The sequence below is a fragment of the Erinaceus europaeus genome, chromosome 23 (assembly GCF_950295315.1).
Source record: "Erinaceus europaeus chromosome 23, mEriEur2.1, whole genome shotgun sequence".
Classification (NCBI taxonomy): domain Eukaryota; kingdom Metazoa; phylum Chordata; class Mammalia; order Eulipotyphla; family Erinaceidae; genus Erinaceus; species Erinaceus europaeus.
In genome coordinates this window covers 646,464-669,923 of record NC_080184.1, presented here as the reverse complement: position 1 = coordinate 669,923, position 23,460 = coordinate 646,464, and the positions used below count along the sequence as shown (strand labels likewise).

At 65.3% G+C, this 23,460-nt stretch overlaps 2 protein-coding genes across 7 annotated transcripts; one reads left to right on the top strand and one right to left on the bottom strand.

Moving 5' to 3' along the window:
• The first annotated feature begins 3,266 nt into the window (after positions 1-3,266).
• Positions 3,267-10,354, top strand: ADAMTSL5 (ADAMTS like 5). Of its 6 annotated transcripts, none has more exons than XM_016188984.2 (13): positions 3,267-3,692; positions 3,999-4,186; positions 4,415-4,487; positions 4,566-4,657; positions 5,482-5,542; positions 5,623-5,731; positions 6,916-7,043; positions 7,353-7,464; positions 7,756-7,842; positions 7,933-8,096; positions 8,195-8,393; positions 8,476-8,547; positions 9,398-10,354. In XM_016188984.2, exons 2-13 carry the CDS (start codon positions 4,140-4,142, stop codon positions 9,700-9,702), a joined length of 1,449 nt encoding a protein of 482 aa, XP_016044470.1. In that variant the 5' UTR covers positions 3,267-3,692; positions 3,999-4,139; the 3' UTR covers positions 9,703-10,354. The 6 variants fall into 6 exon arrangements, with proteins under 6 accessions (XP_016044470.1, XP_016044469.1, XP_060037486.1 ...); XM_016188983.2 differs by having other exon boundaries at positions 3,327-3,692; positions 3,962-4,186; XM_060181503.1 differs by having other exon boundaries at positions 3,346-3,801; positions 3,962-4,186.
• Positions 10,355-14,066: 3,712 nt separating this feature from the next.
• REEP6 (receptor accessory protein 6) lies at positions 14,067-23,226 on the bottom strand. The gene is given in 7 exon segments (XM_060181502.1): positions 14,067-14,271; positions 18,612-18,704; positions 18,863-19,031; positions 19,250-19,388; positions 19,455-19,548; positions 23,032-23,104; positions 23,106-23,226. Coding segments are annotated over 7 exon segments (672 nt in total). The 5' UTR covers positions 23,148-23,226; the 3' UTR covers positions 14,067-14,209.
• Between the last annotated feature and the right edge of the window lie 234 nt (positions 23,227-23,460).

The window sequence follows — 23,460 nt, the reverse complement described above, 5'->3', positions numbered from 1 at the left end:
GATTTTACATATTTTTATTTTATTTTTGCCTCCAAGGTTATCACTGAAGCTCAGTGCCTGCACTGTGAATCCACTGCTCCTGGAGGCCATTTTTTCCCTTTTGTTGCCCTTGTTGTTTATGGTTGTCGTTGTTATTGCTGTTATTGTAGTCGTTGTTGTTGGATAGGACAGAGAGAAATCGAGAGAGGAGGGCAGACAGAGAGGGGGAGAGAAAGATAGACACCTGCAGACCTGCATCACTGCTTGTGAAGCGGCTCGAACCAGGATCCTTACGCTGGTCCTTGTGCTTTGTGTCACGTTTGCTTAACCCGCTGTGCTGCTGCCTGGCCCCAGATGTTACTTATTTCTTTAATTTTTTAAAAAATATTTATTCCCTTTTGTTGTCCTTATTTTATTGTTGTAGGTATTGCTGTCGTCGTTGTTAGATAGAACAGAGAGAAATGGAGAGAGGAGGGAAGACAGAGAGGGGGAGAAAAAAGACAGACACCTGCAGACCTGCTTCACCGCCTGTGAAGCGACGCCCCTGCAGGTGGGGAGCCGGGGGCTTGAACCGGGATCCTTATGTCGGTCCTTGCGCTTTGTGCCACCTGCGCTTAACCCGCTGTGCTACCGCCCGACTCCCTTTTAAAATTTTTTTAAGGTTTTTATTTATTTGTGAGAAATACAGGAGGAGAGAGAAAGAACCAGACATCACTCTGGCACATGTGCTGCCAGGGATCGAACTCAGGACCTCATGCTTGAGAGTCCAAAGCTTTATCGCTGCGCCACCTCCCGGACCACCCTCTTTAATTTTTTTAAAAAGATTTTATTTATTTATGAGAAAGATAGGAAGAGAGAGAAAGAACCAGACATCACTCTGTCACATCTGCTGCCAGGGACTGAACTCAGGACCTCATGCTCCCTCTCTCTGTCTTTATCCAGTTAAAAAGAAAGAGGGGGGAGTCAGGCAGTAGCGCAGCGGGTTAAGCACACGTGGCGCAAAGCACTTGGACGGGCCTAAGGATCCCGGTTCGAGCCCCCGGCTCCCCACCTGCAGGGGCGTCGCTTCCCAGGCAGTGAAGCAGGTCTGCAGGTGTCTGTCTTTCTCTCCCCCTCTCTGTCTTCCCCTCCTCTCTCCATTTCTCTCTGTCCTATCCAACAATGACAACAGCAATAACAACAATAATAAAACAGCAAGGGCAACAAAAGGGAATAAATAAAATAAGTATTTATTTTTAAAAGGGCAACAAAAGGGAATAAATAAATATTTTTAATAGAATTTTAAAAAGAGAGAAGAAAGAAGCACCTCCTCCCAAACACAGACGCAGGGACTCCTGCACCTCAGTGGACGGAGTCCCCCAGTCCTGACCTGGTGTGACCCCCCCAAGTCAGCAGCCCCTGAGGAGTTGCCGCGTGGCCAGGACACCTGCTCAGGTGCGGCTGACACAGTCATCCCCGGGGACAGGCAGCGGCCAGCTCAGCATGTCCTCAGAGCCACGGGACCCTGGGGGGGGGGTGCAGAAGCCCGACTCAGCAGGCGCCCCCACAGCTGCTGTCTGCTCTGGGCTCTCTCTGTCCTTCCAGAGTGAATCTTGGGGGCCCCCATGTGGTACTGAACCCTGAGAATCCTCAAGCAACCCAGGAGCTGCTGCCCCCCAGCCTGCAGCCCACCAGCCTGCTGCCCCCCAGTCTGCTGCCCCCAGTCTGCTGCCCCCAGTCTGCTGCCCCCCAGTCTGCAGCCCCCCAGTCTGCTGCCCCCCAGCCTGCTGCCCCCAGTCTGCTGTCCCCAGTCTGCTGCCCCCCAGTCTGCTGCCCCCCAGCCTGCTGCCCCCAGTCTGCTGCCCCCAGTCTGCTGCCCCCAGCCTGCTGCCCCCAGTCTGCTGCCCCCAGCCTGCTGCCCCCCAGTCTGCTGCCCCCAGTCTGCTGCCCCCCAGTCTGCAGCCCCCAGTCTGCTGCCCCCCAGTCTGCTGCCCCCAGTCTGCAGCCCCCAGTCTGCTGCCCCCCAGTCTGCTGCCCCCAGTCTGCTGCCCCCCAGTCTGCTGCCCCCAGTCTGCTGCCCCCCAGTCTGCTGCCCCCAGTCTGCTGCCCCCCAGTCTGCAGCCCCCCAGTCTGCTGCCCCCAGTCTGCTGCCCCCAGTCTGCTGCCCCCCAGTCTGCTGCCCCCCAGTCTGCAGCCCCCCAGTCTGCTGCCCCCAGTCTGCTGCCCCCAGTCTGCTGCCCCCAGTCTGCTGCCCCCCAGTCTGCAGCCCCCAGTCTGCTGCCCCCCAGTCTGCTGCCCCCAGTCTGCTGCCCCCCAGTCTGCTGCCCCCCAGCCTGCTGCCCCCAGTCTGCTGCCCCCAGTCTGCAGCCCCCAGCTTCCTGCCCCCAGTCTGCTGCCCCCAGTCTGCTGCCCCCAGTCTGCTGCCCCCAGTCTGCAGCCCCCAGTCTGCTGCCCCTCAGTCTGCTGTCCCCCAGTCTGCTGCCCCCCAGTCTGCTGGCCCCAGTCTGCTGTCCCCAGTCTGCTGCCCCCTGTCTGCTGTCCCCAGTCTGCTGCCCCCAGTCTGCTGTCCCCAGTCTGCTGCCCCCCAGTCTGCTGCCCCCCAGCTTACCCCCCTCCAGGCCAGCCACCTCTGCCCTCCGGAATCTTGTCCCCACCCCAGGCCAGGCCCGGCTCTGAAGGCCTGCACAGTGCCCCCCACTGTCCAACTCCCCACCCCCTCTTCACCTGACCTGCCCCCAGGGTCCCCACTCAGGCCCCTCCCTCCCTGCCCACCCCCTTTTTCTGTGCCTCGCCCACACCGGCCAGGGTTTGGCCAGGGTTCCCCTCCAGGCCTCCCCCCTGCCAGCCCGCACGCACAGTGGATGGCAAAGCCCCGGGGGCCCTTTTTGTCCCCCCCCAATAGCCCTGGGAGGGGTGCAAGCTTCTCAGGCAGACTGACCACCCCTGGGGGGCGGAGGGCTGGCCACTTCTCCGGGAACTTGTACATCCCAGGAGCCAGTGTATGGGAGGGTGTGTGTGCATGACTGAGTGAATGAATGAATGAACGGATGAACAATTGCATAAATGAGTGCATGACAGAGCGAATGTATAGCTAGACTGTGCAAAGCCCCTGCGGGCTGAGGCAACCCCCTCGCTGGCCGTGGTCCAGGCCGTGACCCCCGGTGGGCTTCCTGGAGGAGGGGGCACCCAGCCCGGGTCGGGGCGCAGGGCCCCGGGCCTCGCGGGCGCCCCACTTCCGCATCCCCCTCCCAGCCCGGGGCGGCTGGTCCGCGGGGCGGGGCGCTGGGTAACCTCGTGCTGGGCGGGGCGCTCCCGTGGGGTGCGGGCAGCGGGGTCCCCCAACTCCAAAGCAGCCGGGGAGCCTGAATCTGGGGGCGCCGCCTCCGGGCCGTCGGGGCTTCAGGGGTGGGGAGCCCGGGACCGCGGTGCAGGAGCTGGACCTGGACCCCCGCCCCCCAGTGGGGTTCGCCCAGGGGCGGGGGTCTGGGAGCCCCAGCTTCGCAGCCCTGGCGGGGGGACACGCCGCCCGCGGGGACATTCCGCCCCGTGAGCGCGCCGCCCGGAATAGCAGCGGGCGGAGGGGGGGGGGAACCGGGGACCGGACGCCCCAAGGTCGGCGGGGACGCTGGCGGGGGGGCGGGGACCCCGGGCTGGGCGCGCCCCGGGGTGGGAGGGGCCCCGGCGCACCCGCCCCGCCGCCGCTTCCGCTCCCTGGGCGGAGGGCAGCCAGCACGGTGAGTCGCCACCTGCCCGGCCTGGGGGTCGCAGCGCCCCCCTCCTGGGGAAACTGAGTCTTGGCGCCTGGTTCCCGCTGTCTGTCGCCTGGGGGTGCCGCATCTGGGGGTGCGCTGGGCTCAGGGGTGTTCTGGGTGGGGGTCCCCTAGACTCTCAGCACCGGCTGTCCCTGCCCCCCCCAGCCAGGAGACCCTGGCTACCGGGGAGACCGAGGCCCCGGGCTGGTGAGCCCTCCCCGACACCCCCACTTTCCCCTCCCTCTCCCCAGGCCGCCCTGGCCCCCCATGAAGCCCCCACTGGCCCAGGTCCTGGTCACCCCTCCCAGCGCCCCCAGCCCGCCTCTGCTGCCCATCTGGGGGCTGAGCCCCCAGCACCTCGAGCCCCCTAGAGGCCTCCTCAGACGGCCCTGGACGGAGCCCACTGCCCCCCACACCCCTGCTGTGTGGATGGGGAAACTGAGGCCTGGGGAGTCACAGGGGCTGGCCCCCAGTAGGTAGGTGGGATGAGGGACATCTGTGGGCTGTCCTGGGGTGGGGGGTCCCCTTCCCTTGCTGGCCAGGTCTGAGCCCAGGCACCACAAGAAAGATGCCGTGGCTTTCTGAGTGGTTGCAAAAATAAAATAGAAACGCCGGCTATATGATCTGCTCCCCCATGAGCCCCCAAGCCGCCCTGCAGGGGACCACCCTCATCACCCCAGCTGTGATCAGCTTTGCCCCTCCAGACCCCGGCCCCGCCGGCCCCCCATCTTCCTTCTGTGGTTGCTCCTGGTCTGCGCCTTGGGGTGTAGTGCTCAGGTAAGGGGGTGACGTAAGCCCCTGGGTGGGGGGGACGCGGGGACCCCCAAGCTGACTGTGCCTGTGTCCCCCAAGTAGGGTCCCGGTGAGTGGGCACCTTGGGGCTCCTGGAGCCGCTGCTCCAGTTCCTGTGGGCGAGGACTGTCTGTCCGCAGCCGTCGCTGCAGCCGGTGAGCTGGGGGGGGGGGTAGGGGGTAGGGGGGGTTGGGGGCAGAGGACTAGGGCCGGGGGTCCTGGGGGCAGAGGACTGAGGGCCTGGGGGTCCTGGGGGCTGGGGGGAAGATGACTGGGGCCTGGGGGTCCTAGGGGCTGGGGGGCAGAGGACTGGGGCCTGGGGGTCCTGGGGGCTGGGGGGCAGAGGACTGGGGCCTGGGGGTCCTGGGGGCTGGGGGGCAGACGACTGGGGCCTGGGGGACCTGGGGCTGGGGGGCAGATGACTGGGGATCTGGGGGCAGGGAGCAGATGACTGGGGACCTGGGGGACCTGGGGCTGGGGGGCATATGACTGGGGACCTGGGAGACCTGGGGGCAGGGGGCAGATAACTGGGGACCTGGGGACAGGGGGCAGATGACTGGGCCTGGGGGACCTGGGGCTGGGGCCAGGGGGGCCTGGGGGCAGGGGGGCAGATGACTGGGGGCAGGGGGCAGCGGTCTGGGGGCCTGGTGATACAAAGGGGCTGGAGGGGCTGGGGGGCTTGGGGAGTTGAAGGGACTGGGGGCAGCTGGTGGAGTCCAAAGGACTGGGGGATGGCAAGCTGGGGTTGGTTGCTGGGGGGCTGAGGGGCTGGTGCTTTGGGGGGGCCTGGGGGTGCTGGAGGGGCTGGGAGTGGGGGTCCCGCCCCCTGCCCGCCACACCCAGCCCTGGCTGTGCCCTCGCCTGCCCACACACGCAGTGCTGGAGTCCCGCCAGGCGCTGGAATGTGGGTGGGTCCGAGGGGGAGGGGGCAGGCAGTCTGGGGTCCCGACCCCCCCCCCACGGCCCCCTGTGCCCGCAGGCTCCCCGGCGAGCAGCCATGCTGGGGAGGCACTCATGAATACCGCCTCTGCCCATTGCCGGTGAGCCCCCCGCCCTGCCCTTGCTGCCCCCCTTCCCGCCCCGGCTGTCCCAGCCCCGATCCACCACTCCCTGTCCCCAGGACTGCCCCCCGGGCGCCACGCCCTTCCGAGACCTCCAGTGTGCCCTGTACAATGGCCGGCCTGTCCTGGGTAGCCAGCAAGCCTACCAGTGGGTGCCCTTCTACGGCGGTGAGTAGCATGCCCTCCTGCAGGCCCTGGGGGGGCAGAGGGGCTTTGGTCCTGGGGCTTTGAGGTATAGGTAGGAGTTCATGGACGGCAGAGGAGAGGGCTGTTCTACCCGCAGGCTCAGGCTTCCCTGGGCGCCTATGAAGGGGCCCCGGCCCTCAGAGTTAGGGAACACTGCAGCCTGGAGCTGAAAATACCGACTTCCATAACTGTGCCTGCGGGGAGCCAGGCAGCCCTGGAGGGGACAGCTCCAGCTGGTGTCACTCATCAGACCCCCAAACTGGGAGGAGAGCACCCGGTTCCCCGCCTCAGCAAGGCCCTGCGGGCACAGGACACCCTGTTCCAGGCGTCTGCCAGCCAGGCTCAGAGAAGAGAGACTTGCAGCTCAGCTCCCTCTGGTGCTGTGGGGCTCAGCGGTGGGGCCTGGCAGGGTGAGCGGGGTGCCCGGGAGCCCTCGTCACCAGGCAGAGGGGAGACTGAGCCCCGGAGAGGGTTTACAGCACACACGCGGGCCCAACATTTCCTGGGGTGCCGGCTGGGTGTGGGGTGTGTGACCCCAGTGCCGAGTGAGCCTGTGGCCACCCCAGGACTCAGTAGAGTGGACGAGCGTCAGCAGAGCTGGGTGACAGTGCTTACTACCACGCGGGGACCTTGCGTGAATGGGTGAGTGAGTGAATGAATGGGTGAGTGCACAGGGACTGGATACTCAGCTGTGTGAATGCGCGGGTTGAACAACAAGCGGGTTGAACATGAATGAGTGAATGCAGGGGTGAGGCAAGTGACTGTGTGGGTGAGTGAGTGAGTGAGTGAGCAAGTGAATGAATGAGTGAGTGAGTGAATGAATTAGTGAGGGAGTGAATGAGTGAGCAAGTGAATGAGTGAATGAGGGAGTGAATGAATTAGTGAGCGAGTGAGTGAGTGAATGAGCGAGGGAGTGAATGAATGAGTGAGCAAGTGAGTGAATGAGTGAGCGAGTGAGTGAGCGAGCCAGTGAATGAATGAGTGAGCGAGTGAACGAGTGAGTGCGTGAATACATGAATGCCTGCGTGCGTGCACAAGTGAGCGAGCCAGGGAGCTGGGGTTCATGGTCAGCGCGGCTGCTTCTCGGCCTCATCTGTCCCCAGGCTGGCGGGGAGGGGTGGCCCTGGGATGGGGTCCCCCACAAGGTCGCCCCTTCTCGCCCGCAGCGCCCAACCAGTGCGACCTCAACTGCCTGGCGGAGGGGCACGCCTTCTACCACAGCTTCGGCCGCGTGCTGGACGGCACCCCCTGCAGCCCGGGCGCCCCGGGGCTCTGCGTGGCCGGCCGCTGCCTGGTGAGGACCGGCAGGAGCCCGAGAGGCCCCGCCCCGGCGGCAGGCCCCGCCCCCGGCGGCAGGCCCCGCCCCCAGGGCGGCTCTCCACCTCTCCGAGTCTTTCCCATCCGTCACCCCGCGCACCTACAGGTCCCCCTTGTCCGGACACGCCCCTTACCCCCAGCTCCGCCCACCTGCCCCAGACCCCGCCCCAGACGCCCCCCATCCAGTCGTCTTCCTCGGGCTGCCTGGCCCCGCCTCCTCAGGCCCCGCCCCCAGGCGGTCTCTGCAGGGCGGGCTGTGGCTCAGTGCTCTGCTCTCCACCCCCAGAGCGTCGGCTGTGACGGCTTGCTGGGCTCAGACGCTCGCCAGGACCGCTGCGGCCGCTGCGGCGGCGCCAACGACTCGTGCCTCTTCGTGCAGCGCGTATTCCGCGACACTGGTGACCGCGCGCCCCGGCCCCACCCAGCCTCCGGCCGCGCGCTGGCCCTTTAAGGAACCACAGCGCCCGGAAGCCAAACTCTTTGCTGATTGGACAGAATGCTGCCTGCCCCTCTGCCTCTATATTTTGATTGGCCGATACCTAATTGTCCCGCCCCTTTGCGGACCGGAGGGGCTTTTAACTAGTTCCCTGCCGTGCTCCCGCCGCTGCATGGGTGTCCTGCGGGTTCTGGGGGTCCCGGGCCCCCGGCGCGCGGCCCACCGTCCTGAGTCCTCCCTGTCTCCCGCCCAGGTTCCTTCGCGGGATACTGGAACGTGACCGTGATCCCTGAGGGTGCCAGACACCTGCGTGTGGCCCACCGGAGCAGAAATAACCTGGGTACCTGGGGGGTGGGAGGGTGCTAGCCAGAGCCATCAGGGGAAACAGAGGCTGGGGGGGCGGCGCTGGCTGACCCTCCCTACCCTGCAGCGCTGATGGCGCCCGACGGGCACTACCTGCTTAACGGGAACCGGGCGGTCAGCCCCCCGGGGGCCTACGAGGTGGCGGGCACTCGCCTGGTCTACACCCAGGAGGCCAGCCTGGAGGAGACGCTGCAGGCGGAGGGGCCCACGTCCCAGGACCTGATCCTGCAGGTGGGTCGGCCGGCGGAGCGGGTTGCCTGGGGTCGGAGTGGAGGTGCAGGGGGCCGGCGCCAGGTGGGTGACACCCCCCCCCACCCGCCCCCCGGCAGGTTCTCCTGCAGGAGCCCAATCCCGGCATCGAGTTCGAGTTCTGGCTCCCGCGAGAGCGCTACGGCCCCTTCCAGGCGCAGACGCAGGCCCTGGGCTGGGCCCCCCGACAGCCGCAGCCCCGGGGACTGGAGCCCCAGCCCGCCGCCCGGCGCACCACCCCCTCCGCCAGCCCCCCGCCCTCCAGCGCCGCCGCCCCAGGTGAGGCAGGTCGGCCCGACGTGGGGGACGGGGAACCGAACCGGGGACAGGCCCGGGCTTGACGGTACCCCTGGGCCCACAGACGCCTGCCCGCCATGCCCGGACTCCCGGGGCCGTGCCCACCGCATCCGGCACTACTGTGGCAGCGACTTTGGTGAATGCCCACCTGCCCTTGACCCCTGAGCCCTGCCTCCTGTCCAGCCCTTTCATGGGTGTTCTCCTTCCCTGACAGCAGAGCCTGAGGGGGGTCCCCAGTGTCCTCCCTGAGCCTTGGGGGATCCCTGTATCTTCCCTGACTTTTGGGGGTCCCCAATGTCCTCCCTGACTTTGGGGGGTTCCCGTATCTTCCCTGACCCTATGGGGGTCCCCAATGTTCTCCCTGACCCTCGGGGGATCCCCACTGTCCTCCCTGACTTTCAGGGGTCCCCAATGTCCTCCCTGACCCTCAGGAGGTCCCCAGTGTCCTCCCTGACCCTCAGGAGGTCCCCAGTGTCCTCCCTGACCCTCAGGAGGTCCCCAGTGTCCTCCCTGACCCTCAGGAGGTCCCCAGTGTCCTCCCTGACCCTCAGGAGGTCCCCAGTGTCCTCCCTGACCCTCAGGAGGTCCCCAGTGTCCTCCCTGACCCTCAGGAGGTCCCCAGTGTCCTCCCTGACCCTCAGGAGGTCCCCAGTGTCCTCCCTGACCCTCACGAGGTCCCCAGTGTCCTCCCTGACCCTCACGAGGTCCCCAGTGTCCTCCCTGACCCTCACGAGGTCCCCAGTGTCCTCCCTGACCCTCAGGAGGTCCCCAGTGTCCTCCCTGACCCTCAGGAGGTCCCCAGTGTCCTCCCTGACCCTCAGGAGGTCCCCAGTGTCCTCCCTGACCCTCAGGAGGTCCCCAGTGTCCTCCCTGACTTTTGGGGGTCCCCAATGTCCTCCCCGATCCTCGGGGGTCTCCCGTGTCCACTCTGATCCCTGGCGGGCAGTGGGGGCCCTGGCCAACGTCCTCATCGCCTCACCCCGCAGTGCTCCGGGCACGGGTGTTGGGGCTCCTCCAGCCGCCACCCCAGGACACACGCTACGAGGTGGAGGTGCAGCAGGTGTACAAGCAGCGCTCACCCCTGCGCACCCGGGAGTATCTGTGGGCACCCGGCCGCTGCCCCTGCCCCGCCCTGGGCCCCGGGCACGACTTCCTGCTGGCCGCCCGCCGTGTGCTCAGCCCAGACCGCACCCGGGACCGCCTGCTGCTGCCCCGTAACGGCTACGCCCGGCCCTGGAGCCCCGCAGAGGACAGCCGTGTGCGCCTGGCCGCCCGACGCTGCCAGTCCTGACCCCGAGGCCCCACGGCTCCCGCCCGGCAAGATGCACCCTCGTCTCCAGGGACCCTGCTCCCACCTCCTTTGTCCCAGCTGCTCCGAGGCTTCTTGGGGTTCATGGCCCACACCTGTGGCTTCCTTGCCCACTGCCACCGCCACGCCACGTCTCCAGAGGCCACGGCCAGCCTGCACTGGGTTTCCTGTCACCACATCTTTCCCTTTTCACCTTGCCTGCCAGGAAGCTCCTCCCAACTGAACTTCCTCAGTTCACACCTCTGAAATTTCACTGCTCAGAGGCTCCGGGGCCTGAGTTTCCCCCATCAAGCACCCTCTCTGCTCCCTCCCTTGCCAGGCTCTATGTCCCTCCTCTCTCGGACACCCCAACTCCTGCCATATTTATTAAGCAACTGCTGTGTACTGAGTGAGGCTTCGGGCCCAGCTGCCCCTCCACTCCCAGACAGGAAACGGGGGGACTTGTGGAAGGCAGCGTGGGCCTTGATGGATGGACAGGGGACTCCAGGAGGGTCAGTGCTGCCCACCACCAAAGCCCCCCTGAAATCAACAGTCCTCCCACTGTGACCTGAGGGCTCCCCCTCACCTGGCCCTGCCCTGGGGCATGAGTCCCCATCCCTGGGTCCCCAGTAAAGATGCCACTTGGCTACAGAGATCATGGAGTCCACGGGCCTCTCCTTCCTGTCTCTGTGGAGCTGGTCTTACACCGCTCTGGGTGGTTTCTCATTCAGACAGCACCAGAGCTTCCCCCGTGTACTGTGGCACCTCCACGTGGTGCCTGGGCTCAGACCCGAGCCTTGTGCATGGCGAGGCCAGCAATCTCCTCAGTGAGCCATCTCCAGTCGCCAGAGTGAATCTCTTTTCCTTTTTTCTTCTCTTTTCCCCCAGAGTCCTGCTGAGCTCTGCCTCATGGCGGTGCTGGAGATTGAACCTGGGGCCTCAGAGCCTCAGGCAGGAGAGTGTTTGCAGAACCCCCATGCTGTCTCCCTAGCCCTTGACTTTCTCTGTCTCTCACCCTCCATCAAAAAAGAAATGATGGAGTCAGGCGGTAGCACAGCGGGTTAAGCCCATGTGGCGCGAAGCGCAGGGACCGGCGTAAGGATCCCGGTTCGAGCCCCCGGCTCCCCACCTGCAGGGGCGTCGCTTCCCAAGCGGTGAAGCAGGTCTGCAGGTGTCTGTCTTTCTCTGCCCCCTCTGTCTTCCCCTCCTCTCTGCATTTCTCTGTCCTATCTAACGACAACAACATCAGTAACAACAACAATAACTACAACAACAATAAAAACAAGGGCAACAAAAGGGAAAATAAATTTAAAAAATGAAAGGTGGGAAATGGCCACCTGGGGAGTCAGCCATGTTGGTGCCAGGCCCTAGTTGGAACTTTGCCCGAGGTGGCAAAGGCGGCAAAGTCCTAGGGTCTGAAGCCACTTGGTAGGGAGAGTCCATCACCCTGCGGTCCCCACAGGCTTGTGGTCCCAGCACACCTCCACCCCCGGAGAGGACAGGGGCCAGGAATCAGGAGGGGCCTCTCTTAGGTGTTCGGGGGGATGGGACAGCCAGGCCTCACCAGGAGCCCTGGAAACAACAAGACTTCCTGGGGGCCATCCCTGGGGGAGGCCGGCCATGCGTCCCCTCCCTGCATCTCAGCCTCCTGGGGGATGGATCTTAATGTCACCTTTCCACCCCGAGCCCTGGGGACAGGGACAGCCGTCTGAGACTCCTGCATCCTCCGCCTCCCGTCCTCCAGACTCTGCCCTCTTCTCTGTGCTGTGCTGTCTCAAGATCTTTGCACCTGCTCTGGGAACCTGCCCTCGCCTCCAACAACCCCCTGACCTCCCACGGCCCCAAAGAAGGGCGTCTGGCAAGGGGGGCAGCAGTAGGGGGCCGAGCACCCCTGGGCCCACAAGGGCACCTCCTCCTTTGCCTCAGGGCCCCCCAGCACTGGAGCTGAACACCTGGGCCCTGCTGAGGAGCTGAGACACTGGGTTGGCATGATGGGAGGTGGCGGAGAGACGGCCCCCAGGGCAGACCAGAAGACAGTGCATGCCTTCAGCTGTGTGCAGCTCTGGGTTCAAGCCCAGCAGCACCATGGATGGATGATGACACAAGGACCCAGGTTCGAGCCCCTGGTCCCCACCTGCAGGGCTGCAGGCGTCTGTCTCCCTGTCTTCCCCCTTCCCTCCAGATTTCTCTGTCCTATTGAATTAAAAGGGGGGGGAGGGCTAGGGAAACAGCACTGTGGTTCTGCAAAGACATTCTACAGCCTAAGGCTCTGGGGTCCCGGGTTCAATCCCCAGCTCCACCATCAGCCAGAGCTCAGGTTAAGGAGACAGAGGGAAAGACAGCAGGGCACCAACGTTTCCCCAGGCTTGAACCTGGGCCCTGTGTACACAGCAGAGCAGGGAGCACGTCTCCTCGTTTATTTGCTCATTTGCCACCAGGGCTTTTGCTGGGGTTCGCTGCCTGTGCAGTCCACCACTACTCCTGGTGCCCACTACCCCCTTCTGATAAAGGCAGAGAGAATTAGGGAGAGATGCAGAGACACCCCTGCAGACCTCCTTCTGCACTCAGGAAGCTTCCCCCCTGCAGGTGGGGAGCTCAGGCTCAAACCCGGGCCCTGTGTGGATCCACTGGCTGAGCCACATCCAGGGGCCCGGTGGTGGTGTCCTCTCCCTGGGGGGGGGGGGGGGGGTTTGGCCGGGCAGGGCTGGGGTCTATTCGGGGACTCTGCATCTCCTTCCTCACATGTGGGGTGCAGCTCTGCTGGGCCGTCAGGCCCCCGAGAGAGACAGACCCACCTGCAGGTGTGCCCCAGGCCTGGGACAGACAGGAAGCGTGAGCTACCCCAGGACGTGGGGATCCCCCCACCCCAGATCAGGGACAGGCTACGCTCTAGTGCCCCCGAGCCCCCAGGCAGCTGTGTACCCCCAGTCCTGCAGCAGGTCTGAAGACAGGGCCACCAGCCCCACCCCCAGACTGCAGTGTGAGAGCCCACAGCCCTGCCAGATGACTGTATGAGCCCAGTTCCAGCGGTGTGCCCCTTGGCCTGTCCCCACCCCCCACCTCGTCCCACTGTCCCTGCAACACCCCCCCCACCCCGTCCAGTCCCTCTGGATCCCCAGTCCCCAGGCTTTATGCTGGCAGACCAGTAGACCAGGTGCCCCTCCGTTCCTGTCCCCTTCTCCCCATCTGCAATGAGCTCCAGGCCAGGTCCGAACTTTGTTCTAGGAGGCCAGGTGCCCTGACCACCATCCCCGTCCCTGCCTTTCGGTCAGTCCCTGTCCCCGCCCCACCTGCCCTGTCCCCACCCCACCTGCCCTGTCTCCGCCCCCATCTGCCCAGTCCCCGCCCCATCTGCCCAGTCCCCGCCCCCACCTGCCCTGTCCCCACCCCATCTCTGCCCCTATCTGGCCAGTCCCCACCCCCACCTGCCCTGTCCCCACCCCATCTGCCCTGTCTCCACCCCATCTGCCCCATCCCTGCCCCTATCTAGCCAGTCCCTGCCCCATCTGGCCAGTCCCCGCCCCCATCTGCCCAGTCCCCGTCCCCACCTGCCCAGTCCCCGCCCCCATCTGCCCAGTCCCCGCCCCCACCTGCCCAGTCCCCGCCCCCATCTGCCCAGTCTCCGCCCCCACCTGCCCAGTCCCCACCCCCATCTGCCCAGTCCCAGTCCCCCGTCTGCAATGAGCATGAGGCCGGGTCCCAGGCTTTATTTGGCAGGCCAGGTGCTAACAGGCCAGGTGCCGCAGCCGCCAGCAGTGCCGCAGGAGCTGGAGGCCGGGCTGGTGCAGGGGCCAGCGGCAGGTCACTTCAGTGGTGGACTCGGTGGTGAACTCCAGCGATGAGTGGTGGGACAGGCTGGGCGACACCTCCTGTGCTGAGGAGCTGCTGGCGGCCGGCGTGGGGCTCCGGGACGGGCTGGGGGACTCCTCGGAGGCGGAGGCAGGGTCTTGGTCTTGGTCCTGGTCCTGGTCCTGGTCGTTGAGCTCCTCGGAGGAGGGGGCGGGGAGGGCGGCGGCGGCGGCGACAGAGGGCTCCTCAGCAGTGGCGGCTGCGGAGGCGGCGGCCCTGGGGGACGACGGGTCCGGGGTGCCAGGCCCGGGGGACTTGGTGGGGGACTTGGTAGGGGACTTGGTGGGGGACTTGGTGGGGGACTTGGTGGGGGACGTGGCCGGGGGGGTGGCGGGGGGCTTGGCCGGGGGTTTGGCCGGGGGCTTGGCGGGGACTGGGGGGCGCTGATGACCCAGGGTCCGGGGCTGGTTGGCCCCTCCACGCGCCCGGCCCCTCAAGCTCCCCGACCGGTTGGCGAAGGCTGCCCGGTTGGCGAAGCCTCCCCGCTTGGGGATGCCGGAGGACTTCCTGGAGGCGGCTTTGATCCTGCTGCTGTCGGGGGTGTTGGGCCGCACCTCCCCGCGGTTCCCGGCCTGGTTGAGAGGCTTCGGCAGCTCCCCGGCCGGGTCCTCCCGCTCGCCGGCCGCCGCAGCAGAGTCCCTGTCCGGGCCCAGGCCAGCTCTCACTGCTCCTTCTGCAGCTGTGTGGCGCTGCCCGTGGGGCTTCCTGTCCTGCTGCCCGGCGCTGTGGGGACACGGGTGTCAGGGGGGCACTGGCTCGAGGCCCCTGCACCCGGCACACATGGCCATGGGCTGTCCACGACCCGTGTGGTCTGCAAAAGACTCTCCTGCCTGAGGCTCTGCACCCCGGTTCCATCCCTAGCACCACCCTCAGCCACAGCTGAGCAGGGCTCTGGAAGAGAGGGAGAGAGGGAGAGAGGGAGGGAGGGAGAGAGGGAGGGAGAGAGGAAGAGAGGGAGGGAGGGAGGGTGGAAGAAAGAGTCTGGGCAGCGGCTCGCCAGGTTATGATCATATAGTATGAAGCACAAGGGCTCGAGACCCCCGTCCCCACCTGCATGGCGGTGAAGCAGGGCTGCAGGGGTCTCTCTGTCTCTCTCTCTCCTCTTGATTTCTGTCTCTATCCAATAAATAAAGATAATAACAAACGTTTGTCAGAAAGAAAGAAAAAATTTAAAAAATAGCTGTATCGATTGATTAGGGGCTGCAGGGGTTCTGCAAAAGACTCCTGCCAAATCCTCCAAGGTCTTGGGTTCCATCCCCAGCACCATCGCCAGCCAGAGCTCAGCAGGGGGAAATAAAACAGTGTGTGCCGGGGGGGGGGGGGGGGAGGTTGTGGGAGGGAGAGCTCACATTACAGTGCTCAAGGACCCGGGTTCAAGCCCCTGGCCCCCACCTGCAGGGGGGAAGCTTCATGAGTGGTGGATCAGGGTTGCAGGGGTCTCTATCTCTCTCTTATGTCCTGCTCCCCTCTCTATTTCTGTCTCTATCCAATAATAGATAACAAATTTAATAAAGAAAAAGAGAAAATTGTGCTCATATAAACCTGATCTCCGACACCCAGCACACACCTGCCCCTGCCTCGCCCGCACACCTGCCCCCTCTCTCTCACACACGCACACCTGTGCTCTCACGCACACCTGCCCTCCCTCTCACGCGCACACCTGGGCTCTCTGTCCCTCTCACGCGCACACCTGGGCTCTCTCTCCCTCTCACGCACACACCTGGGCTCCCTCTCCCTCTCACGCACACACCTGGGCTCTCTCTCCCTCTCACGCACACACCTGGGCTCTCTCTCCCTCTCACGCGCACACCTGGGCTCTCTCTCCCTCTCACGCACACACCTGGGCTCTCTGTCCCTCTCACGCACACACCTGGGCTCTCTCTCCCTCTCACGCACACACCTGGGCTCTCTCTCCCTCTCACGCGCACACCTGGGCTCTCTGTCCCTCTCACGCACACACCTGGGCTCCCTCTCCCTCTCACGCACACACCTGGGCTCTCTGTCCCTCTCACGCGCACACCTGGGCTCTCTCTCCCTCTCACGCACACACCTGGGCTCCCTCTCCCTCTCACGCGCACACCTGGGCTCCCTCTCCCTCTCACGCGCACACCTGGGCTCTCTCTCCCTCTCACGCGCACACCTGGGCTCTCTGTCCCTCTCACGCGCACACCTGGGCTCTCTGTCCCTCTCACGCGCACACCTGGGCTCTCTCTCCCTCTCACGCACACCTGGGCTCCCTCTCCCTCTCACGCACACACCTGGGCTCTCTGTCCCTCTCACGCGCACACCTGGGCTCTCTCTCCCTCTCACGCGCACACCTGGGCTCTCTGTCCCTCTCACGCGCACACCTGGGCTCTCTCTCCCTCTCACGCACACCTGGGCTCCCTCTCCCTCTCACGCACACACCTGGGCTCTCTCTCCCTCTCACGCGCACACCTGGGCTCTCTCTCCCTCTCACGCGCACACCTGGGCTCTCTGTCCCTCTCACGCGCACACCTGGGCTCTCTCTCCCTCTCACGCGCACACCTGGGCTCTCTCTCCCTCTCACGCGCACACCTGGGCTCTCTCTCCCTCTCACGCGCACACCTGGGCTCTCTCTCCCTCTCACGCACACACCTGGGCTCTCTCTCCCTCTCACGCGCACACCTGGGCTCTCTCTCCCTCTCACGCGCACACCTGGGCTCTCTGTCCCTCTCACGCACACACCTGGGCTCTCTCCCCCTCTCACGCGCACACCTGGGCTCTCTCTCCCTCTCACGCGCACACCTGGGCTCTCTGTCCCTCTGACGCACACCTGGGCTCTCTCTCCCTCTCACGCGCACACCTGGGCTCTCTCTCCCTCTCACGCGCACACCTGGGCTCTCTCTCCCTCTCACGCGCACACCTGGGCTCTCTCTCCCTCTCACGCGCACACCTGGGCTCTCTCTCCCTCTCACGCACACACCTGGGCTCTCTCTCCCTCTCACGCGCACACCTGGGCTCTCTCTCCCTCTCACGCACACACCTGGGCTCCCTCTCCCTCTCACGCACACACCTGGGCTCTCTCTCCCTCTCACGCACACACCTGGGCTCTCTCTCCCTCTCACGCACACACCTGGGCTCTCTCTCCCTCTCACGCGCACACCTGGGCTCTCTGTCCCTCTCACGCACACACCTGGGCTCCCTCTCCCTCTCACGCACACACCTGGGCTCTCTGTCCCTCTCACGCGCACACCTGGGCTCTCTCTCCCTCTCACGCACACACCTGGGCTCCCTCTCCCTCTCACGCGCACACCTGGGCTCTCTCTCCCTCTCACGCGCACACCTGGGCTCTCTCTCCCTCTCACGCGCACACCTGGGCTCTCTCTCCCTCTCACGCGCACACCTGGGCTCTCTCTCCCTCTCACGCGCACACCTGGGCTCCCTCTCCCTCTCACGCACACACCTGGGCTCTCTCTCCCTCTCACGCGCACACCTGGGCTCTCTCTCCCTCTCACGCGCACACCTGGGCTCTCTCTCCCTCTCACGCGCACACCTGGGCTCTCTCTCCCTCTCACGCGCACACCTGGGCTCTCTCTCCCTCTCACGCACACACCTGGGCTCTCTCCCCCTCTCACGCGCACACCTGGGCTCTCTCTCCCTCTCACGCGCACACCTGGGCTCCCTCTCCCTCTCACGCGCACACCTGGGCTCTCTGTCCCTCTGACGCACACCTGGGCTCTCTCTCCCTCTCACGCGCACACCTGGGCTCTCTCTCCCTCTCACGCACACACCTGGGCTCTCTCTCCCTCTCACGCACACCTGGGCTCTCTCTCCCTCTCACGCGCACACCTGGGCTCCCTCTCCCTCTCACGCGCACACCTGGGCTCTCTCTCCCTCTCACGCGCACACCTGGGCTCTCTCTCCCTCTCACGCGCACACCTGGGCTCTCTCTCCCTCTCACGCGCACACCTGGGCTCTCTCTCCCTCTCACGCGCACACCTGGGCTCTCTCTCCCTCTCACGCGCACACCTGGGCTCTCTCTCCCTCTCACGCACACACCTGGGCTCTCTCTCCCTCTCACGCACACACCTGGGCTCTCTCTCCCTCTCACGCACACGCCTGGGCTCTCTGTCCCTCTCACGCACACACCTGGGCTCTCTGTCCCTCTCACGCACACACCTGGGCTCTCTCTCCCTCTCACGCACACACCTGGGCTCTCTCTCCCTCTCACGCACACGCCTGGGCTCTCTCTCCCTCTCACGCACACCTGCCCTCCCTCTCACGCGCACACCTGGGCTCTCTGTCCCTCTCACGCGCACACCTGGGCTCTCTGTCCCTCTCACGCGCACACCTGGGCTCTCTCTCCCTCTCACGCACACACCTGGGCTCTCTCTCCCTCTCACGCACACACCTGGGCTCTCTCTCCCTCTCACGCGCACACCTGGGCTCTCTCTCCCTCTCACGCGCACACCTGGGCTCTCTCTCCCTCTCACGCGCACACCTGGGCTCTCTCTCCCTCTCACGCGCACACCTGGGCTCTCTCTCCCTCTCACGCACACACCTGGGCTCTCTCCCCCTCTCACGCGCACACCTGGGCTCTCTCTCCCTCTCACGCGCACACCTGGGCTCCCTCTCCCTCTCACGCGCACACCTGGGCTCTCTGTCCCTCTGACGCACACCTGGGCTCTCTCTCCCTCTCACGCGCACACCTGGGCTCTCTCTCCCTCTCACGCACACACCTGGGCTCTCTCTCCCTCTCACGCGCACACCTGGGCTCCCTCTCCCTCTCACGCGCACACCTGGGCTCTCTCTCCCTCTCACGCGCACACCTGGGCTCTCTGTCCCTCTCACGCGCACACCTGGGCTCTCTCTCCCTCTCACGCGCACACCTGGGCTCTCTCTCCCTCTCACGCGCACACCTGGGCTCTCTCTCCCTCTCACGCGCACACCTGGGCTCTCTCTCCCTCTCACGCGCACACCTGGGCTCTCTGTCCCTCTGACGCACACCTGGGCTCCCTCTCCCTCTCACGCACACACCTGGGCTCTCACGCACGCGCAGACACACGCCGCGCAGGTGCGCAGGTGCGCAGGGGGGTACGTACGCTGGGGTGGCTCCGCGGGCACCGGGGGCCCCGCTGCCGTCCCCCCCGGGGCGACGAGGGCCCGGGCCCGGCTGCGGGTCAGGGCCTGCAGGGCTGGTTCCCGGCAGCGGGGAAGAAAGAGGCGCACAGTGAGCGGGCCCGCGACGCGGGCGGGGGGCGCCCCGAGGCCGGGGAGCGGGAGGGACAGGTAGGAGGGCCGGAAGGACACACCCAGGGTCGCGGGGCCCCGCGGCCCCGGCCCGCACACGCACCGTCCCGGGCGAGCCCCGCCGCGGCGTCCAGGGCCCGGCCGCTGAGCGCGCTCAGAGCGCGGTCCACCGCCGCCTGGTGCCGGAGGAAGAGGGGCCGCACCGCGCGCCGGTACAGCAGCAGAGCCCCGTTCCACGGCCCGGGACTCATGCAGAACAACAGGAAGGCGCACTGCGGCGGGCGGGCGGGCGGGCGGGGGTCAGGGGGGCGCCCACAGCGCCCCGCCGCCCCCGCCCGCCCGCCTGCCGCTCCCCGCCGCCGTCCCCAGCGCCCCGCCGCCGTCCCCAGCGCCCCGCCCGCCCGCCTGCCGCTCCCCGCCGCCGTCCCCAGCGCCCCGCCGCCCCCGCCACCTCCCCCGGCCCCCAGCCCCACACCCCCGAGCGGCCCACCTTTCCCACGTAGTAGAAAGGGAACCAGGACAGGAGCAGATCGCTGAAGAACTCCGCGAGCCCGAAGAGGCCGTACACCACCCAGTAGGTGAGCCACACGGTGTCGTCGTCCTTGCTGGGGCTCTCGATGGCCCTGACGCTGGGGGACACTCGGGTCACGGCCCGGCCCCCCGCCCCCGGCCCGCCCACCCTCGGGGGCACTCACGAGGCATACGCGGGGTACGCAAAGCCGATCACATTGCAGAGCAGAGGTGCCCCGTAGCCGAACAGAAGATACAGGCCGAGGAAAGTGACGGCTCCTGCGGGGAGACAGGCGGCTGGGCCACAGAGGCGGGCAGGGGGGCACCCAGGCCCGGGATGCCGGAGATGGGCAGAGAGGGCACCCCGGGCCGGGGGGGATCCTGGAGACCGGGAGCACCCCCAGAGGAAGGTGGGACCACCAGTGGGGAGGCAGGGACAGAATATTTGCTGGGTGACTGAGAGGTTTGTGGAATGACTGTGACCAGTGGGTCATCTCATCATAGCCGGCCTGGTCCTGCAGGGGGAGCTGGTCAGGAGAGGCCGGGGGGGGGGGGGGGGGGGAGCAGTGCAGCATGTGGACAAAGTTCAAGGGAGATGACTTGCTGATCGTAGGGCCCTGAGGCTCACAGACACCTCATTCATTCACTCAGCCATTCACACAGGGACGCCACAGCCCTGCAGCTCCCTCCAGTGCCAAAGCACCTCCCATGCAGTGCTGGGGCTCGAACCCAGGTCATGCACACAGCAATGCAGGCACAGGCTCCTGCCCTCTGTGAGGGACTCTCTCCAGCTCCACTTAAAAAATTAGGGAGGGGGGAGTCGGGCTGTAGCGCAGCGGGTTAAGCGCAGGTGGCGCAAAGCACAAGGACGGGCATAAGGATCCCGGTCGAACCCCGGCTCCCCACCTGCAGGTGGTGAAGCAGGTCTGCAGGTGTCTGTCTTTCTCTCCTCCTCTCTGTCTTCCCCTCCTCTCTCCATTTCTCTCTGTCCTAGCCAACAACAACAACAAAAAAAAAACAACAAGGGCAACAAAAGGGAATAAATAAATTTAAAAAAAAATTAGGGAGGGGTGGTGGCACACTCTGCAGGGCACACTTGTCAGAACGCACAAGGACCCGGGTTCGAGCACCCGCTCTCCCCAGCTGCAGGGGGAAAGCTTCACAGTGACACAGGTCTGCAGGTGTGTCTCTCGTCTCTTGATTTCTCTTTCAAATACATAAATAAAACGGAGGGGGGCACACTATGCAGGGGAAGCTGTCAGAACCTCGCGACAGCACATGGCTTCTTTCATTCTTTTTTCTTTTCCCCAGAGCCCTGCTCAGGTCTGGCTTATGGCGAAGGGGGATTGAACCTCGGACATTTGGAGTCCCAAGCACGAGAGCCTTGCATAACCATTATGCTATCTACCCCCGCCTCGTCCTTCTTTTTTTTTTTTTAATACCACCAGGGTTATCGCTGGCGCTACAAATCCACTGCTCGTGGTGGTTACTTTTTCCTTTTAATTTTATCTTTCTTATTTTTATTGGATAGGACAGAGAGGGAGAGACAGAGAGACACCTGCAGCCCTGCTTTGCCACTTTTGAAGAGCTTTCCCCTGCAGGTGGGGCCAGGGACTTGAACCTGGGACCTTGTGCTTGGGAGCCTGTGTGCTCAGCGGGGTGCACCATGGCGCAGCCTGCAAAGATCTTTTTTTTTTTTATTTTAAATTTTTTAAAAGTACAGTCACCTCCTCAGTGTTTTATTTTATTTATTTATTCATTCCCTTTTGTTGCCCTTGTTGTTTTATTGTGGTAGTTATCATTGCTGTTGTTGTTGTTGGATAGGACAGAGAGAAATGGAGAGAGGAGGGGAAGACAGAGAGGGGGAGAGAAAGACAGACACCTGCAGACCTGCTTCACCGCCTGGGAAGCGACTCCCCTGCAGGTGGGGAGTCGGGGCTCGAACCGGGATCCTTATGCCGGTCCTTGCACTTTGCGCCACCTGCGCTAAAGATCTCTTTTTATGAGGGCAGATGAAGCAGGGCATCGCTCCGCTGGGGCTCCTGGGATGCAGGGCTTGAACCCCTGGCCTCAGATAGCACAGCAGTCCAGAGACCCCGGACCTTGGGGCAGCCCAGGGTGGGGAGGGCCTTTGAGGCGGCAGGCACACAGCCGCAGGCTGAGAAGGCTCCTTGGTGAGCGGTGGGGGAGCCCCTCTCGCACTGGGCTCTGTCTCCCTCCCTCGATAATGGAGCCTGGACAAGGGGACAGGCAGGGCCTCCCCAAAGTCCCAAAGTCGCCAGGAGGGGCGTACTCTGCACTGGGGCTGGTGGTGGCCTGCTGCCTCCTCCTTCCGGCTTGAGCCACTCAGCCCCCCTAACCCTTCTCGGGTTTGGGGACCCCCTCCTCCAGGCTGCCCCCAGGCTGGGTCACTGCCTCCTGCAGGGAGTGCTATGTCCTTCGGAGGGTCAGGAGGGCAGCCCCAGGCGGGGGGACTCCCCCAAATCCCTTTTTCCGAGGCCTCAGCAGTGTGAAGATAACCTTGGACTAGGGGATTGGGGGGGCAAGCCGGGGGGGCCCCGGGCTGGGGGGGTTCTGTGTGCTGGGCAAGGAGGGTGATGGGCCTCCGATTCCTCTCTCTTACCCTCCCCCACTTCTGGGCCCCTCCCCCGTGCTCTATGACCTAAATCCCCCGCCCACTGCCACCAACACGGGTGCGGAAGGTGGGGTCGGAGTTCATGGCTGGCTCCCCCGGGTGTGGCCTGAGGCCCCGGGGTGGGGGGGGAACAGACTTCCCAACCTCTGCTTAGAGACGCTTGTCCTAGAGGTCACCCCCACCCTGCAGCTGGCAGAGATGGGGGACTGTGGTTCCCCAAGGTCGACCCAGAAAACACTAGGGGCCCAGCTCTTGAGAGACTGAGTGTCCTTGTGCTTCATTCAAGGGGGGCTTTCTGGAGGAGGTGCCAGAACGGGTGGGCAAAAGAGGAGCTGGACAGGGTCAGAAAAGCTCCTGAGAGTTTGGGGGGTCCTCAGGACCACCCCAGGTCAGGAGAAAAGGGGGTGGGGATGTTCGTTTCCTTCAGGGGTGGCTATACCTCCCTGTCTGGTGTGGGGGGTCAAACTACCCCATTCCTGAGGCGGTGCTCCAGCAACACTGGGGTGGGTGGGGGACAGGCTGCGGGGAGACCTCAGCCTTGGCTTCCAGGTTGGAGTTCAACAAGGGGGACACGGGGTGTCCCGGGTGGCGCCCCCCCCCCCGCAACTGGAATAACCGGACTTTGGTGTGGCAGCCAGGCAGCGCCCGCGGCGGGGACAGAGGGCAGCCGAGGCTCTGGGTCAGGTGGGGGGGAACCGGCTGTCTGCCGGGAAGGAGCAGCGGCGGATGCAGGGGGGGTGTTGCGGGTGGGGGCTTCGGGGTGGGGGGCTGCCTCTAGACCCAACGGCTGGACTGGGGTTGGGGAGCTGCGAGGGAGGGCAAACTGGGGGTCCCTCGCCCAAGATTAACAGAAGACTAGAGTGGAGGGCTGCTCGGGCTGCACCCCCTTCTGCAGGACCCCCAAGACCCGGTGACCCCCCTTTTTTATATATACCAGAGCCCTGCTCTGCTCTGCCTTATGGAGGCGCAGGGGATTGAGCCTGGGACCTCGGGGACTCGCCATGAGAGTCTGTTTGCAGAACCATCATGCTGCCCGCCCCTACGTCCCGCCTGGGGGGGGGGCTGCAGCTCCGAGACCGGCCCCTCGCCGATCCCCCGATGCCCCTCGGCGCCCCCCGACGGCTCACCTATGGCCAGATAGCGCCGGTCGACTCCCGTCCTGGCTTCGAGCGCCCCGAGCGCCTCGGTGGCGAGGTTTTTTCTGTTCCAGAAGGTTCTCGAACCGCTGGCGCAGGCCGTCCATGGCCACGGCGGGGCTGGCTGGTGGAACTTGCCTGCGGCCCCGCGCCCCGGCCCCGCCGAGCGCTCACCGCCTGCCGGGGCAGCGAGCCGCCGAGCTCCGCCCCCCGCCCCCCGCTCCGGCCAATGGGAGGGCAGGGCGGACAAAGGAGGTGGGGCCTGCCCCGTCTCCCCCGCCGCATGGCCCTCTGGCGGGCCGCGCGCCCGCCTCGCCAGCCCGGGGGAGGGGCCGGCCCTCCGCGGCCGCCGATTGGCCGAGCCGGGGCCGCACGTAGCTGATGGGGGGGCGGGGCCATGGCCACCAATTATTGGCTGAG